At 41.2% G+C, this 19,138-nt stretch overlaps 1 protein-coding gene across 2 annotated transcripts in view; it reads right to left on the reverse strand.

The window, feature by feature from the left end:
* Positions 1-275: 275 nt before the first annotated feature.
* Positions 276-19,138, reverse strand: part of lypd6 (LY6/PLAUR domain containing 6) — a 37,593-nt gene continuing 18,730 nt past the window's right edge. The window contains exons 2-6 of one of the 2 annotated variants that reach the window (XR_002197951.3): positions 11,252-11,425; positions 8,549-8,647; positions 3,934-4,061; positions 2,986-3,223; positions 276-2,893 (exon numbers count right to left, since the gene is read on the reverse strand). Coding sequence is in view for 1 of the 2 variants with exons in the window: in XM_010879935.3 (XP_010878237.1) it covers positions 3,041-3,223; positions 3,934-4,061; positions 8,549-8,647; positions 11,252-11,369 (528 nt within the window). In the remaining variant the exon portion in view is untranslated. Of the gene's footprint in view, positions 3,224-3,933; positions 4,062-8,548; positions 8,648-11,251; positions 11,426-19,138 lie in introns of both variants that reach the window. The other variant, XM_010879935.3, reaches the window with a different exon arrangement.

The raw sequence follows: 19,138 nt of genomic DNA on the forward strand, positions 1-19,138 counted from the left end.
GTGAAATATTTGTGTGGGACTTTGGTATCAATAGAATGCAACAGCATGGTAAGAAGAGGACATCAATCAAATGATTCTGGCCTGAAGAACTGACCCACTGCAAAGTGTTACACATTTTTGCTTCAGTGAAATATCTTGCTAATTCTCTAGTCTGATAATATAACCCTACATGGCTATTCAGGTCCAGTTTTGTCTAACTGTTGATTGAATCTGGTATCCAGAACTACAAGTATTTAGGAGTCACTCAAATAACACACTACTTATACACCATTAGCTCAGCAGTCATGTCTTCATCTTTAATATGAAGTTACAAAGTAATTCACATCTAAATACAGAATTATTTACATAGATGATGCATATAAAAAAAAGAAGATATTTACATGACATCAATTGGCACAACATGACATGCAGCATCTTTTATCAACATTTGATAAGATCATGCACAAGCACTTCCACGAGTGATACACTGTTTCTCTAGAATGACTTAAGGCAACATCTGGCAAGATATGTTGGCTCTCAACTCACAATACAAAAATCCCTGTAAGATATTTTAAAAGGAAAATCTAGTATTGCCAGAATGGTTTAAAGGGACATAACATGTTCTAGCCCTTGTTACCCTATAACAAAATAAACACAATTAGGAATATTACCAGAGAAAAATACATTTTGTTCTTAGTCACGCTTCACAGTTTTCTTCTTACTGTTGGATTAGTTCTACTGAACAGCCAGGGTGACAGAGAGGAGGGCAGAACTGGGCTCAGATTCTATTGGAAATCTTTCAAATCCTTTTAGGATTTGCTCTAGTCTATTAGACGTGCCAGGAAAATGGGGTTTGTCATTTGTGATACTATGGTTATGGTCCCTTAAAGCAAAATAATCTAACAACAAAAAAAATGTATTTGAAAATATTTCCAATATTAATTGAACCCAGCTCGGGAGAGGGAAGTGACCAGTCTCCATTGTGTCTCAGGCAGTCAGCCTAAACTAATCATAAAACCTAGAGAACAATAACACTTTGCTAACTCCGCATTTTTTAAAGTCCGGCCTTTAGAGGGTGATGGATGAGAAAGTCACAGAACTGAACACAGTACAAACATTAGAGGGACGTATCATGAAAACAGAAAACACACAGCGGTGAGGAAAGGGAGAATGCCTAAAGAGAATGTAACAACTTGTGCACACATTTATTGTTGCTTGCCTTTCACCAATGCTGCAATGATTAAATATCAATGCGTTAAGTCCTAAGCTAACAGCACAGCTCCCAAGTCTGGCCCAAACAATGAGCCGTGCTTAGCTACTGTGGTAGCTCACTCTACCTCAAACTGTATCAAGAAATGTAGATATACATTTAATAATTGAAAAATTTTGAACCAAAAATAGACCTCTAATTAACTTTTATCCTTTTTTAGATTTGAGGAAATTGTTTTCCCACAACAAAAACATCTCAATCGTTTGATAGGCGCCAGGCTCTTTTTCCATGTTAGAAATACTTTCCACAATCTAGACATAAAAGAAGGAGCAGTGTCTGAGTCATCTGTTCCAGGTGGAAAAAGGGAATACAGTTGAAGTTGGAAGTTTACATACACCTGAACCAAATATATTTAGAAACAGTTGTTCACAATTCCTGACATTTAATCCAGGCAAAGATTCCCTGTCTTAGGTCAGTTAGGATCACTTTATTTTAAGAATGTGAAATGTCAGAACAATAGTATAGAGTGATTTATTTCAGCTTTTTCTTTCATCACATATCCAGTGGATCAGAAGTTTTGCATACACTCAATTAGTATTTGGTAGCATTGCATTGCCAAAGGGTTAAATTTTTGTTTCCTCCAAAAAGTACAATCTGTCAATCTTGCAAACCATAGTCTGTCTTTTTTATTGCAGTTTTGTAGAAGAAGTGGCTTATTCCTTGCGGAGCGGTTTATCAGGCTATGTCGATATAAGACTCATTTTACTGTGGCTATAGATTATTTTGTACCGGTTTCCACCAGCATCTTCACAAGATCATTTGCCAATGTTCTGGGATTGATTTACCAAAATATCTTAATCTCTAGGAGACAGAACACGTCTCCTTCCTGAGTGGTATGACAGTTGCCTGGTCCCAAGGTGTTTATATATCATACTATTGTTTGGAAATTGCTCCAAAGGATGAACTAGACTGGTGGAGGTCTTCAATTTTTTTCTGAGATCTTAGCGGGTTTATTTTTAGTTACCCATGATGTCAAGCAAAGAGGCACTAAGTTTGAAGTTAGGCCTTGAAATGCACCCACAGGTGACTCAAATGACAAATCCAATTGACTCAAATTATGTCAATTAGCCCATTAGAAGCTTCTAAAGCCATGACATTTTCTGGAATTTTCCAAGCTGTAAAACGGCACAGTCAACTTAGTGTATATAAACATCTGACCTACTGGAATTGTTATAATGAATTATAAAGTTTGTCTAAACTTTTTTCGGAAAAATTACTCAAAGTAGAAAAATGAGTTTTAATGACTTCAACCTAAGTGTATGTAACTTCCAACTTTAGCTGTATGTAGTACGCACTTTACTCATACGTTATTATAGAAACCTACAAGTACGACTTCACACATTCACTTTCTAACAACAATGTTGGATAAAAAAATAAATACTATTTATATGTACATGTGTCAAACATACAACATGGGGTACTGACTCACAAATGTGAACATTTAAAAAAAAAAAAAATTACCCTCATATACTGCTGTCTTTCCATGTTTCTTCTGGAAATGTTGTAGCTCTTATAGTATAGTTTGCAGACGAGTCCATACATGTCACAACACATTTCTATGTTTACTCTTGTCCTTGCATATATGCAGAAGAGTACCAGGGAGAGACTTCGATGTTGCACCCTTCATGATTGACCGCTACATTGCTGTGTTATAGATGCAGAATCAGTGTCCTGTTTAAGTGCTTGTTTTATTGAGGCCCTGCATAACAATAAAAGGTAATAAACTCATTCCCTACCATTTCCATTGGATGTTCGTTGAATCCATCAACTATTAGAGTAGGCTTTTGAACATTATACGTCTGTGTCCCAGACACCGCTGGAGATAAGGAGGGTGAGGAAGACCGATGTTAGCGTGTAGCTTCCTGTGAGCCCTGCCGTACCACTGAGGGGTGAGGTAGTGGCGAACACTGCCTCGGTCTCGTTCCAGGGTAGAGGAAGGTTACAGATATTCCCTTCACAGCACGCTGTGCAGACCTACAGGAGGACAGTTTCAACATTAGATACAGCCCCTCATCTCGTTCTCCCTGAATATCCGTGCCTCTTCCTTTACAGGCCATGGTGCAGACTTCTGAGGTAGCGAGGACACTCACCTTTCAACAGGGATTATGATGACAGCATGTGAGACAGTTCAAGCCTCCTCTTTATGTTATCTGGAACACTTTTGGAGGATTTTCGGATTAACTCCAAAGCACGTTTAAGTGGTGGTGATGTGGACAGGACCGTAATGTAAAGGGGCCATGTTCACCTTATTTGACCCTGGCTCTGACCAGACTCTAGCTTAGACATCAACTACTACCTAAGATCCGAATTTAATCATGAATGTTTCCCTGTTGGAGATATTTGGCACCAAAAACAACTACCTACCTCAAAGTAATGACTGAAAGGGTCCCAGTAAAAAAAAATGCCATACCCAAAGTCAACCAGATTAATACCTCGCAATAACCTCCCAGCACCAGGCCAAACCATTAACTTTCCCCATTCTAATCCCATTCGGATGATTCTATGACCTTGGGAAGGGTTTCTTTGGTCTAATTATTCTTGTTGACTTTAGCCATGCCATTTTCTGAATATTATGTTTTCAAACCTGTTAAGGAAATTCCAAGAATTCCTATTTATTCCCATCCTCCATTCCAGGAATAATCTGGCATATCTGGAAAACATAGGCATCTTGGGAGACAATTCACCTTGTTTCCTTCATGGTCTTCAGAGCATCCAGTAGAGAGGCAGTCATCCAGAGCCACACAACGCTTTGTCACAGAGAGACTGTCCCCCTCCAGATTCATCATGTGACGCGTGTAACAGTATCTGGACTCTGTTGACAATATTAAAGATAGTAAATAAGACGTGCCATCCTGGGGGAGCTGTTCTACCCATGTAACCTGAATGGGCTGCAGGTCAAATTTTGCTCACTGCCATTAGAGTATAAAACCATGCATTCTGTAATGTAAGCATTCCATTTTGAAGAAAAAGTAGTGATATTTGAAATTTTGACTGTATTCCACCACACACACACGCAAACACACACACCCACACACACACACACCCACACACACACACACACACCCACCCCCACACACACAATTTCTTCCATTGGCCTACAATGGGAAAATGGTTAAATCTGGTAGAAGAGTTTGTGTGCACGTGTGCGCGCCTGTGTGTGCGCGTGTGTGTGATGGAATACAGTCAAAATTTCATCTAAATGAAATGCTTACATTACATAATGCATGGTTTTATACTCTAATGGCAGTGAGATGAAAAAGTGTGTTTTTAATGGAAGTCAATGGAACATTTTTGTCCACAAAGGTGTCCAGAGGGAGTATCTGGCACTACATAAAATATACTAATGCAATCAAATACATTTTGTTGCAAATCTTTGACATATCCAAGACTCTAATCACCACCAAAGCCCCATGCCCCTACTATTTATTATATGGAAAATATAATGTTTTTAATGATTTTTTTGTAATAAATAACGAGGTAATTCAAACAATCAAGCTGGCATTTAAAGGGTTAAAATCCTGAAAATTATTGAATGTTTGGTTGTTTTGAGCAGGTTTCAAGTTGTTTAAGAGATTTATGAAAAAAAAAGCTGGAAATATTTTATGTCAGTTTATTGTACATGTACATTTTTGTCCACCAAGGTGTCCAAAGGGTAGTACATTTGAGGGGCGCACAAGGGTTAATTGACTTGGTGTTATACTGTGATAATTATGTGTTCCCTTAATTGTTCCCTTCATTTTTTGGAGCAGTGTAGTTCAGTTAGCTTAACATTTGAGTGCCAAATGAGATGAGACAATACATCATTTTTTCTCTCTCTAATTTTACCCCTTCAATTCAAGTAGGCTACCTAGTTGAATTGAATCCATTACCATACGGCATCTGATATACTTCAATGCCATATATGGCTAGATGTCATTATTTTACAAGTACACAAGAACAGACAATTTTACAATCTAAGTATATCATCTGGTCATGACCTGACCAATCTAAATCAGATCGAAACTGATGTTTGAAAAATCTGTTAAATCCCAATGGGAGCCTACCAGAGTTGTCGGATGTCACTATTGTCACTTTTAAAATGAAGTCTAGTAAAACATGGAGGAAATGCCAATAGTTTTGGTGAATTGCATCCTTTCACCAAACTCCCTAATCCCATATAGAGTGTGTTTTCGGGTCTGGCGAAGTACTGCGAGTGTCTATCCAAAGATCTAAGAGTCCGTTATTAGTACAACAAATGGGTCTTTCTAGGGCTTGGCTAAGATTAACTGAATCATTAAGCGTGTCCCGTAAATCTGTCGGATAGTGGTCGAGACAGTCAACTCTCTTTTAAGCAGCAATATATTTATGAGCTAAACATGTCTGCACCAGGGTGAAATATAGGTAATAATAAACAGGTACAGAGGCTTCCATTGAACAAACAGAAAGGTCATTTATAATTTGGTGACAGCACTCAGAAGAAAAGAATGCCTAATCTAAATACATAGTAGGAGTAGGCCTATCTAGGACAGAGATAAGGCACAACTTTACATTGTATTATTACTGCCTGGATAGGACTTGAAAAGATCAATTCTGGGATTTTGGGCAACCAGTTATAAAAGTGGCATTGTCGAGCCAAAACGGGTCCCCAAAAATGTGTAGTATGTTTAGTTTGCTATCATTTTGCTAAACATTATCACAATTGTACTGGTGGCTAGGTAGGATAGCTTACTAGCTACTCCCACTCTTCCACCATTACACATCCTCTCTCCTGGTTTATGTGGCATAGGAACATGTTCATTTTGAGGGGCTTGGGTGGAGAAGTTCTTGGGTGGACAGTTCTCAACCTCCAAACTTCTATCAGTAGCCCTTGCAGCAATTGGAGGGAAAAGGCTGGTTGTTGGTTTTGACAGGTAGGTGTTTATTTGCCACGCCAAGAGACACCCACATTAAACTACACCTCAAAGACAAATCTATTCCGGGCCTGTCATGGCCAGGCCTGTATCTACCATTGAGGCCACAGAAGTCTTTTCATTAACATTTTACATGCTGAATAACATATTCAGTTCTACAAAAACATAACACTTTATAAAGCAAAGTACATACTTTATAAAGCAATTAGAATTCAGTTAGCTAACTTTTTGAACTTGCCTATAGGTAAATCACAATTTCACAATCTCTTGTAATAGCTTGCTTTTGTGATTTACTTTTAAATGTTTATCTTGGGATTTTGCATTGATTTAAGTACAGATAAAGTTGTTCTCTGAGCCCAAATTAAACAATGAAATCAGAAATGCTATAAAACATGATAGACAATGTTGTTTCAAGAGAGAATTGGACATAAAATGATAATTCTATTCAGTTCATGCTCTGAAAAAAAGCATATATTTTCCTTTTGGAGCTCAATCATTTGCTCCAGTTGGGGTTGGGTTTAGTCAGTATTTTGACCTCAGTATTTCTGGAGTCTAAGATATGACCTTAATCAGGGATGGGCAGTATTTATGATACAAAATATAATTTCGTATTTAATAATATAATATATATTATTAAATATTATTTAATAATATAATAATTATAATAATATAATTGATAGGGTTAAAGAAAATGGCTTCATATTTTATATCAAAATACATTAGTGTTTTGTAGTTCAGAAATACTGTTAAATACTGCTAGTAGTCTACATGATGACATAAAAATGCTGCCTCTGATTGGTGCCTACTCAGTAATTTGCCCAGACTTGACATCAGAACAGAAAATCTCTACTGGAGTTTAAATGTTCTTACTGCACTATTAATGTGTATGTGTCCTCTATACCTATATTCTGAGGCTCTCAATAGATTCAGTGGTTGGAGTTGGGATAATACTCTTTCACAAGTTCTGTTCCTATATTTTGATTACATTTCTGGCTACATTTAAAATCAAAACATCTTGATCATTTAAAAACTGTTGACAAAGTGTTAAAATGTTTGTTTTCAACATCCAAATAGGTGTCCAATGATTGATAAATTAATAATTGATTGCTAAATGATTGTACCCCAAGTAGCTGTTTAGCAGGATCATGATTTTGCATACCATTGCATGAATGACTGCCAGAAACATTTATTATAATATTTATGATTAACAATCAAATGATTAATTCCTTAGAAACTAGGTGCCATCAGTTGTATTCTTATGAATGACTTGTTTGTCATTGAGTCAGTGTTTCTGATGCAATGTAGGCCCTTCATTACCAAACACCAACTAAATTAGGATACAATTATGAGTCATTAGCAAACTGTTAAACATTAATATTTGGTTGCATATGTCTGATTTATCGCATGATTCGTTAGGCAGAGAAAAGCTGTTGATATCAAACATTGTCTACCCAGTCAACTGAGTCAGTGTACTGTTTAAGGGACAGATCAAATAGGCTGATAGATGGAATCAACTGAGTCAGTGTACTGTTTAAGGGACAGATCAAATCATAGACTGTATATGGATCAAATAGGCTGATAGATGGATTCAACTGAGTCAGTGTACTGTTTAAGGGACAGATCAAAACATAGACTGTATATGGATCAAATAGGCTGATAGATGGAATCAACTGAGTCAGTGTACTGTTTAAGGGACAGATCAAATACGCTGATAGATGGAATCAACTGAGTCAGTGTACTGGTGAAGGGACAGATCAAATCATAGACTGTATATGGATCAAATAGGCTGATAGATGGAATCAACTGAGTCAGTGTACTGTTTAAGGGACAGATCAAATCATAGACTGTATATGGATCAAATAGGCTGATAGATGGAATCAACTGAGTCAGTGTACTGTTTAAGGGACAGATCAAATCATAGACTGTATATGGATCAAATAGGCTGATAGATGGAATCAACTGAGTCAGTGTACTGTTTAAGGGACAGATCAAATAGGCTGATAGATGGAATCAACTGAGTCAGTGTACTGTTTAAGGGACAGATCAAATACGCTGATAGATGGAATCAACTGAGTCAGTGTACTGGTGAAGGGACAGATCAAACAGGCCGATTGATGGAAGGTTTGCGAAGTGATATAATGCTCCCTTGTAAAAGTATTTTTGAAATACAAAAATACAGTAGTTTATTTTGATGCATGGTGTGGCTGCTGTATTTTGTAGCTTATTTTGATACCAAATACCTTCATTTTAAGTGTATCTTATTTTAAAATACATTTTGTCCATCTCTGGCCTTGGTTATGGCTCGTGTATCAAACTCTACAAGCCAAATCAGTTGGGTGCAGTCACTCTGTTGGTCATGTACTTATCAATGGTTGTGATATGTATATTTTGCCCTAATGGTCTGACTCACCTTGTGGGCAGTACAGGTCTGGCGCCCAGCGATTACACTCATAGTTGTCAGGTGCCTCTTCACAGGTGAAGCATTTAAACCCACCTGGAAATGGAGTGGCTGTAATAACATACACACATGTATTACACACACACACCAAATAGTAAATCATACACAGGGTGCAAGCACAGTCAGTGACACAGCCACAGCCATCACACATGTAGGCTCAGTGACCCGAGGCCCTAAAACATTGAATAATATTAGCAAGTTAATGCCAAAATAATTAGCTTATGAAATTGGGACCGAAAAGAATAGAACATCTGGGTAAATAAGAGGAACAGTTCCACCTCTGGACCAGGAGACCACACTGTTTTGGGGAAGTCTTGGAAGCAAGCTTAATTATATTTCTGTAGTTGTAGTCACCAAACAAGAAATTCCCTTTTTCCACACATATGGTTCTGATAAAGACCTATAGTGACAAGTGCACTACGCAAATTCAGCGAAGCGTCCCAACTAAAAGCATGCAGCCCAGTGGGTCCCACCCTTTTCAAAGCACGCTCCCCAGAGGATGGAAAATGTCCACGGCTGCCATCTGCTGTGATCAAACAAACGAGGAGGCAGTTAGTTTTTTTCAGTTTCGCACCATTACGTTAATGTGATTGGCCCCAGTGACAGCTGCATGTCTGCAGGTCAGGCTAACTTCATTTAGAACACAAATCTTGCTGCCAATCACCACGGTTACGTCCCAATTCCCTATGTTGTGCTCGGTGTCAGCCATTGGCCCTTGGTGAGAAGGAGTCCAATATGTAGGGACTAGGGTTGTATTTAGGATGCCCATCACCCTCACAGCTAGGTCGACTTGACTTCTCTTCATCTCCCAGCATGCCTCACTGCAAGCTAGACGTTGACCCTTCTACCTTAACCTCCCAGTATGTCTGTTAAGTTACCAAACCACCTCCTAGCTGCCTTCTCATATGAAGAGACAAAACAATTGAAACACACCACTGAAAGTCTCTCTTGCTGCCCCACCCCCCAAAAAAAAAAAAAAAAAAAAAAGGTCTGCAGTGGGACTAGAGGGGTGGCCTTGAGCCGACACGGATATGGAGCCGTATCCTGGAAAGCCAGCATGGTGCTAACCTGATCCAGGGACTTCTGCTTCTGTGATGAAAGAGCCACAGATCTTAAGAGACGTGGGAGGGCTGACCTCTAGTATGCCCGCTTCCTGGGGAGAGTTAGCTGACCTCTAGTATGACCGCTTCCTGGGGAGAGTTAGGGTTGTGGCAAAACCTGATCGGGGGGGGGGGGGGGTTATACCGGCATATGCCCCTCTACAGTAACCCAGCCTGTCATGGAACACTGGAGAGAGAAAGTTGAGGAACCAATGTTACGGAAAGCAGCTATTCCCTTGTCTCAGGAACACCATATAATTGACACTGATGACCAATTAATAAATGTCCCCATTCTGGCCATGCCAGAACATACTGGGCTATGTTTGAGAATACTGGGCTAATGTGCAGATGAGACAAAAGAGAGCAGAGGGCAGTGACAACATGGGTGACTGTGGGGAATCCCGCTGTGCCGGGTAGCTATGCTTAGAATCACGTGACCCCATACCTTAGATCAAAGAGCCGGCGCGGCTGGTGTAGAGGAGAGGAAGGAGACAGTTGCTGGACCAGCTGTGGATATGTCTGTTTTGGCTGTGGATTACAAGCTCATTGGAGACACATGCCTAACAGCTATTCCTGCGCAGCCTTTAGCCAACATCAAGGGTCAGTGAACATTGGAATAGAGAATTCTTTAGGTTTGGGATAAACATAAATTACAAGAGATTGCGTAAAGGGCCCCGTTTAATGTAGTGGTTCTCAAAGTATGGGGTGGGGGGGGGGCTACTTACACAGAACTGTCTCTTTATAAAGTCGCCATGTCCAGCTCAATTCACTAGCCCTTGCTACCTTAGGTTGTTCAGCTACAGTAGCCTTTTTCTTAACCTGTTGATGTAACAAACACATAAAATGGGCAGGATATAAGCTTTAGTGCTAATTCATTTTAGAAGCATTCTCTTCCAGGTGTGCACGTGCCGGCCCACTCTCTGGTTGAGGGAGCAGTATGATAAGAAGCAGATCAGTATAGCGGTATTTGTTTCAGAGGGCACCTCCCAATCTTTGACTCTCCCGAGCCCATTGAGATTAGCCGCGAGGAGGTAATAATCCAATATTGGACACCACAGAAATAGGGAGAAGTCACACAGTAGCCTCTACTCCAGGCAAGGCTGTTTTGACAGACTCATTGTAATGATGTGTTTTACAGGAAACCGAAGGACTCACACTAGCGCTGGTCTATAAGCCTACAATGTTCAGTTAGGGATTAGTTAGTTGGTCGAGTGACTGACCATTAGTTTTATTTTTAAGTCATCCAATCCCTGGGATAATTGTGTTCTGAAGATTGTGGCTGAATAGGGATCTCTGAATGAAAAAAACTGGTGCAGAGTGATCTCTTAGGTAAGACTAAGACGTGCATATTTTCATAAATTGCTGGAATGGTTTCATAGTACCAAGACCAACCGGTTATATTGAGATGACAATGTAATGTGTGCTGCATGGAAGGACATGGAATTAGATTTCAACTCATTCACAGTGCTTTCATGCAATTAGTCTGGGATATCTTGAAACAGCACACTTATCTGGGAACACTCTTAGTAATGTTTTATTGAAGCCTGGTTCTTACTTGAAGGATGGAGGTAGATAATGTCCTGTTCTGTGAAGTCCTTTGATTGGGCGGTTTTTAGCCAATCAGCAATGACCGTCAGCAGTAGGACCCAGGCCACTGCAGGCCAGGGTTCCATTGCTGGCCTCAGCTTCACACATGCAGGTCTTTGACTGGTGTGTCACACAATTACACCTGTGGATAAAAAGCACACATTTAAACCATTTCTTAGTTTCTGTTGGCCTACCTTTCGTTAATACAGTATCATTTTTTCATATTTCACTTTGTTTACTTCAAGAACAAATGCGTCCTGAATGCGCCTTGTTTTTAGGGGATGTGGCCTGACACATCCGGTTTTCAGGGGATATCAAAAGATTCTAGCTTCTGATGCTACCTCTGGTTTTGGTGGTTAACATGACAAAAGTCCATCTTAACTTCTCCAGGTTTACTGGCAATGTTTAATAATGCAGAAGAGAACCTCACAATTCTTCTAGTCAAGACCAGCACCGTAGGCCACTAGTTTAAAGAGTTTATTTTTATGTTGGTTTAGGCATTAACACATTTTTTAGGAAAGTTTCTCTCAGCTCTAACTCTAACCATACAGAGTCTAAAATGATTTTGCTAAAAAAATCAAACTTGCGGTCAAAACTTAGGCTCAATTCCATTCACCCAATCACCCATTCTTCTGCAGGCCAAATTCTGGTAAAGTTCCCAGGTTCTCTTTTTTGGAAATCAAGACATTTTCAAAAGGTTTTGAAAGTTTTTCAACCATGACTTTCTAGCCACTGTATTATGACTTCAAAATAAGGCCTTATGGGATATGTAAATTGTTAGATGTAACAGTTGTCTAGGATTTAAATTATTGAAAATGAAGAAGTTTGATAACCATGTCTTTGTGACTGACAAATGCAGCGATGGGTGCCATCATCACTGACTGCCTTACATTTTTTGAGCAGTAAATACAACACAGACAAATACGCACCCAGCAGAAAATATTTGGACACTGACACAATTTTCGTAATTTTGGCTCTGTACACTCTGTACTGATTTGAAATGAAACAACTGAGATGCAATTGAAGTGCAGACTTTCAGCTTTAATTCAAAAGGTTGAAAAAAATATATCATAAGAAACATCCAGGAATTGCAACCTTTTTCATACACAGTCATCTTATTTCAGGGGCTCAAATGTAACAAATGAACACAATCATAAATAAGATTCGTTTTTAATATTTTGTCAAGAATCCTTTGCAGCCAATGACTGCTTGCAGTCTGGATCGCATGGATATCACCAAACCCTTAGTGATGCTTTGCAAGGGCCTTAAACTGCAGTGGTCTTCAGTTGTTGTTAGTTTGTGGGTCTTTCTGCTCGAAGTTTTGTCTTCAGCAAATTAAATGCATACTCAAATCAGGTTGAGAGCATGTGATTGATTTGGCCATTGCATAATATTCCACTTCTTTGCCTTAAAAAACTCCTGGGTTGCTTTGACAGCATGTTTTGAGTCATTGTCCATCTGTAAAGTGAAACACTGTCCAATCAACTTTGCTGAATTTGGCTGAATCTGAGGAGACAATATATCCATATACACTTCAGAATTCATCTGGCTGCTTCTGTTTTCAGTCACATAATCAATAAACACTAGTGACCCAGTGCCATTGGAAGACATGCATGCCCACCACACTGTGTTTTACAGATTATGTTCCAAGCCTTCTCCATACTTTTTTCTTCCCATCATTCTGGTACAGGTTGATCTTAGTTTCATCTGTCCAAAGAATGCTGTTCCAGAACTGGGCTGTTTTTTGTGTGTGTTTTTTTGGCAAAGTCAAATCTGGCCTTTCTATTTTTGAGGCTTATGAATGGTTTGCACCTTATGGTGAACCCTCTGTATTTGCTCTCGTGAAGTCTTCTCTTTATGGTTCACTTGAATAATGATATGCCTACCTCTTGGAGTGTTCTTCACTTGGCAGGATGTTGTGAAGGGGTTTTTCTTTACCATGGAAAGGATCCTAAAGGCCTGGACATTCACTGCAGACCTCTGTTGTCTGCATTGAATGTCCAGGCCTTTTTGTGTCCAGTGCGTTTTTATTTTCTCAGATTGTACCAAACTGTTGATTTGGCCACCCCTAATGTTCCTGATGGATAATTTTTTTTGCAGCCTAAGGATGTCCTGTTTCACTTGCATTGAGAGCTCCTTTGACTGGAATCAACTCCAGACCTTTTACCTGCCCAATTGATGAATAATTAACAAAGGAATAGCCCATACCTGTCCTTGGAACAGCTTGAGTCAGTTGTCCAATTACTTTTGGTCCCTTGAACAATAGGGGGCTACAAATTAAAGAGCTGTAATTCCTAAACCTTTCCTCCAATTTGGAGGTGAATACCCTCAAATGAAAGCCGAGAGCCTGCACTGTTAAGCCCATATCCATTATATAACTCTAACTTGAATACATTTTGAGTAACAGCCAAAAGAACAATGCTTTGGTAGGTGGTACAGGCCCAAGTAACATCCACATGAATGGCATGACCCAAGGTTTCCCAGCAGAATATTGCCCAAAGAATCTCCCTGCCTCCGCGGGTTTGCCTTCCCATAGTGCATCATGATTCCATGCATTTTCCAGGTAAGCGATGCACACGCACCCGGCCATCCACGTTATGTAAAGAGAAACATGATTCTTGGTGACAAGGCCACCTTCTTCCATTGCTCCGTGGTCCAGTTTTGATGCTCACGTGCCCATTGTAGGTGCTTTTGGCAGTGGACAGGGGTCAGCATGGGGACCCTGACTGGTCTGTGCCTACACAGCCCCATATGCGACAAACTGCGATGCACTTTTTTTTCTGACACCATTCTATCATTACCAGCATTAACTTTTTCAGCAATTTGAGCTACAGTAGCTCGTCTGTGTGATCAGAACACACGGGCCAGCCTTCTCTCAACATGTGCATTAGTGAGCCTTGACCGCCCATGACCCTGTCGCTGGTTCACCGCTTTTCCTTCCTTGGTCTACTGTTGATAGGTACCGACCACTGCAGACCGTGAACACCCCACAAGGGCTGCAGTTTGAGATTCTCTGACCCAGTCATCTAGCCATCACAATTTGTCCCTTGTCAAAGTCGCTCAAATCCTTATGCTTGCCAATTTTTCCTGCTTCTATCACATCAACTTTGAGGACAGAATGTTCACTTGCTGCCTAATATATTCCAACCACTGCACATGTGCCATTATAATGAGATTATCAGTGTTATTCACTTCACCTGTCAGTGGTCATAATGTTATGGCTGATCAACACAAAATATGACATAATCAAAAGCTATTCTGGAGGACTCCTAGAATCCCTCTAACTGTCTCAGTCTTTAAAGCCTGAGGCACAGTGGCTTTGGATAACTGCCACTGGATTTATGAATCATCATCCTTATCATCAAAGAGAATGAAATGCTGTCTAAAGTTTCAGACTCAACAGAACACAGAAATAGGTTTCCCAGGCAGAATTAGAGGGGGAAGGGGAAATTACATAAACATATTCTACTCCTACTTTAGCTATATGCTTTTCATGGTATGTCTGTTTCTTTGATTGTCTGTGTGAATTTAGACATGTGAGGCCCTTCTTTCACATTGCCTATCTGACAAATTCTCTGATGAAATAACCATTTACCCTTAACACTTCCAATAAACACAGCTTACCTAGACTTGATATTGTTATATTCATTAGGTTAAGGAATTCAGCAGCCAAAGAAAACATTTAGCCAGCAGCACCATTGTTGTGGTCTTACTTAGTGATTCACAGTACATGTTGACTTCTCTGAAAGTCCGAAGGACCACAGTAACATTGGAGGAGGACCAATACTCTTGTTTACCCTACAGAATGGTGAAATGACGTGACCTTCCAGAGAATGGTATGGACTGACTGCCATTCAAGTGTCCTTTTTCTAGCCTCCCTGACAGGGTCTGGTTAGCCAGGGTAGAGGGGGGCCTCTGTTCCTTGGGAACAGCCCAGAGCACAGGACAGCCTGAGAGCCGGGAGACCAGGCTCGTCCATCAACCCTGGGGAACTGGCTATGGCGTCTTTGCCAGGGAACAAGGGACAGCCCTGTGGTTAGTTTGTATTCTTTAAAAGAAGGACTGGAGACATTTATACATTTGTCACATACTTGACTCAAATACTTTGTATGGCACAGGACAAGGGAACCAAGGAAACGAATTAAGAAACAATGTTTATTTAAGACATTGTATTTGGCTCTTTGCTACGATTTATTAATGCAAGCAAGACAAAATAAATCCCTTCAAAGTTCACATTCAGTTCAATTTCATCTGGTAAAACCTAACACCCCAAGTCAAAAGTCAAACTGATACATATTGGAATTAGAGGATTTACTTCTGAGCCTCAGTGGGTAATTTTCGGATTAGCTCTCATAGTCAGCTGACCCAAACTGAGCACTGTGAAATTACTGACTCAAAGGACTGCCACAAATCAAACCAAATCAAATAATGCTCACAAATAGCAGGATTTCCTTGAGATTTACAAAGTCTCCTGTAAGCCATCCTTTCTATGGCCCATTGCCTCTCAAGTCAGCTGGTGATGTCAGGATGGACAGGCGTACATGATCCATTATTATAGCTTCTGCCACCCAGGACGAACTGGCCATTGTGGTTAGAGAATGACAAAGCACTTTCGTGTATTTAATCAACCAACCATTTAACAGCTTTCACCACAACACTTTACGGACAGAGTTTTGTGAGACAAATGTTACAATGAATTAGGATGTATATTGTTTATGAACCTTGAGGCAGGTAGCGTCAAGGTGCTTTAAGAAATCTAAAAGACTGAGCAAATGATCTGTATCTCGGGGTGTGGCGATACTGAAACACTGTTTGATTTTCAGCTTGCCAAAAAAAAAAATCATTCTTCATTTTCTGGCCTCTAGTTCATAATGTGTGTACGTGTTCGTTCCTGCATCATGTCATTACAGATTAGCGCGTTTATCTTACTGAGGTAGGTCTGCTGCTTTTCTTTCTCTTTTTTTTACCCAGAGCAAATATTTTCAGTCACTTTAGTGTGAGTTATTGGCAGGGTACCTGATTTATTAAAAATATTGTTTGGTGTGGGAATGTTTCTATGAACGGCATTGTGTCGTAGTTATGGTCTTGCCTGGCATACAAAATCCATAACCTCAGACCATGATAAACAATCCTTATAATCAATGTCAGACATTTGAATAGATTAAGCAGAAACGACACATACCCACAAAACGACAGAGGGGCTTGATTCTACCAGGTGTTGTAGTACACATACTGGAGAGGGGGGGAGAGCGAGCGAGCGAGAGGAAGGAGAGCGAGCGAGCGAGAGGAAGGAGAGCGAGCGAGCGAGCGGAAGGAGAGCGAGCGAGCGAGAGGAAGGAGAGCGAGCGAGAGAAGGAGAGCGAGAGAAGGAGAGCGAGAGAGCGAGCGAGAGCGAGAGAACGAGCGAGAGCTTCTTGTGTAATTGCTTTCCTTCTCTCTCACACGTAAAATTACCACTGTCACATTTACAAACCTAAATTAGGAATGTTTTGTGGATTTGGAGAAGGCATTCGACTGTGTCCCTCGCAGCATCCTGTGGAGGGTGCTTCGGGAATATGGGGTCCTGGGTCCTTTGCTAAGGGCTGTCAGGTCCCTGTACGGCAGTAAGTCAGACTTGTTCCCAGTGCATGTTGGACTCCGGCAGGGCTGCCCTTTGTCGCCGGTTCTGTTTGTAATTTTTATGGACAGAATTTCTAGGCGCAGCCAGGGGCCGGAGGGTGTCAGGTTTGGGGACCACACAATTTAATCTCTGCTCTTTGCAGATGATGTTGTCGTGTTGGCCCCTTCTAACCAGGACCTTCAGCATGCACTGGGACGGTTTGCAGCCGAGTGTGAAGCGGTGGGGATGAGAATCAGTACCTCCAAATCCGAGGCCATGGTCCTCAGTCGGAAAAGGGTGGCTTGCCCACTTCAGGTTGGTGGAGAGTGCCTGCGTCAAGTGGAGGAGTTTAAGTATCTAGGGGTCTTGTTCACGAGTGAGGGAAGGATGGAACGGGAGATTGACGGACGGATCGGTGCAGCTTCTGCAGTAATGCAGTCGATGTATCAGTCTGTCGTGGTGAAGAAAGAGCTGAGCCGCAAGGCGAAGCTCTCGATTTACCAGTGAATCTACGTTCCTACTCTCACCTATGGTCATGAGCTTTGGGTCATGACCGAAAGGACAAGATCCCGGATACAAGCGGCCGAAATGAGCTTTCCCCCGCAGGGTGGCTGGGCGATCCCTTAGAGATAGGTTGAGAAGCTTGGTCACCCGGGAGGAGCTCAGAGTAGGGCCGCTGCTCCTCCACATCAAGAGGGGTCAGCTGAGGTGGCTTGGGCATCTGTTTCGGATGCCTCCGGAACGCCTTCCTTGTCGGCCTGGCCTGTCTGTTCCATCGTGAACGGTGGCTGCCCATTCATCAGTTTGCTTCCGTATATTCTGGACATTCTCCTTGAAACTGGTGAGCGCACTGCTAATCCTAGATGCAACGATGCTCTGTTTTTGCAGAGTGTGGTATAAAACATCAACTTCTGGCATAAGGAAGAAAGCAGCTGCAAAAGGCTCGGTCCGTATGCCTCACCCCATCCTGGTTGTGTGCGCATGTCCTCCATACACAGGAGCAGCGCAGTTCGGTTTTCCCAAACTGCATTGACAGTCCTACTTTTAAAGTTCCATCGTACAGTGGGTGGCCTTGGAATGCGTCTCGGTGTTGCCTCAGCAAGTGCCGCAACACATTTTGGAGCGCCAGAGAAAAAGGTGGCAAAAGCAGTTAAATCGGGAAAAAAACACCTTCAGGATGCTCATCCTTGCTGAACAAAGTTGCTGCAAGGTCAGGTCCAGCTGGTGAGCATAGCAGTGAACAAACTGGGTATGTGGGTCTCTTTCATTAGCGTCTGTACCCCTTGGACGTTTCCACTCATTACAGCCGCACCATCATAAGCCTGAGCGATCAGCATTTCTTTCAGCTTCAGTGGTTCCAGCATACCCTTGATGCTATTAGAGAGGCCAAGTCAAGTTTTATCTTTGACTTCCACAAACTCCCAAAACCTCTCTGTCACTGTATTGTCAGGCAGCATGTGTCACAACACAACCACCGTTTGTGATTTACAGGAGATATCAGTTGTCTTATCTGCCTGTATGGCAACAATTATCTCCTCAATGTACACTTCATACATACAGTCTAACAGTTTGTTTTATACAGTGCTAGATGTCCCTTTGAAGATGGGCTGAGCGTCATAGTGCCTCTGAAGTCTTGAGTCGCTCTCACACTCGAAAATGCATCTGAATATTCCAGGATTCAGGGAGTCCACTGACTCGTTGTGCCCCGCAGTGCAGTTTCACATTTTCCACACAGTTTAATACATGTTGTGATCTGACTGAGAACGTACCTGTTTTCCTCCACCTGTTTGTTATGCTGCGCAATGGAGCACCTGTATGCACTGTCAACTTGGGCTGTGACATTTACCCTTCCAAGTAAGTCCAATTTCACAGCATTGTCCAGATAACTCCCACGGCTCTCATGTTTTGCAATCCTCTCAAGATCCTCACCGAAAGATGTTTCAAATCTTTGTAACCAGTCCTCGACCAAGTACCATCTCCACCAAATAGCACACATGGAAAACAGTACTTTCTTTTGTATGTTAACCATTAACCACCTTTTCTTAAAAAACCACTCCACGTTAAACCCGCGGTTACTTCTACCAGCAGTTTGATTGATGACAATATTCCGTGGCTGATGGGCACCAATTCGCTTTACTTCAAGTTTCTCCTCCAAATTCAGGGTTTCAAACTGGTGCTCAAGTATGAAATCCATTTTATTCATTTTCTCATGTTATCTGGCGTTTGTGATGCTAACAAGCTAGCGAAGACAACTTA

This window comes from Esox lucius, chromosome 16 (assembly GCF_011004845.1).
Source record: "Esox lucius isolate fEsoLuc1 chromosome 16, fEsoLuc1.pri, whole genome shotgun sequence".
Taxonomy (NCBI): Eukaryota; Metazoa; Chordata; class Actinopteri; order Esociformes; family Esocidae; genus Esox; species Esox lucius.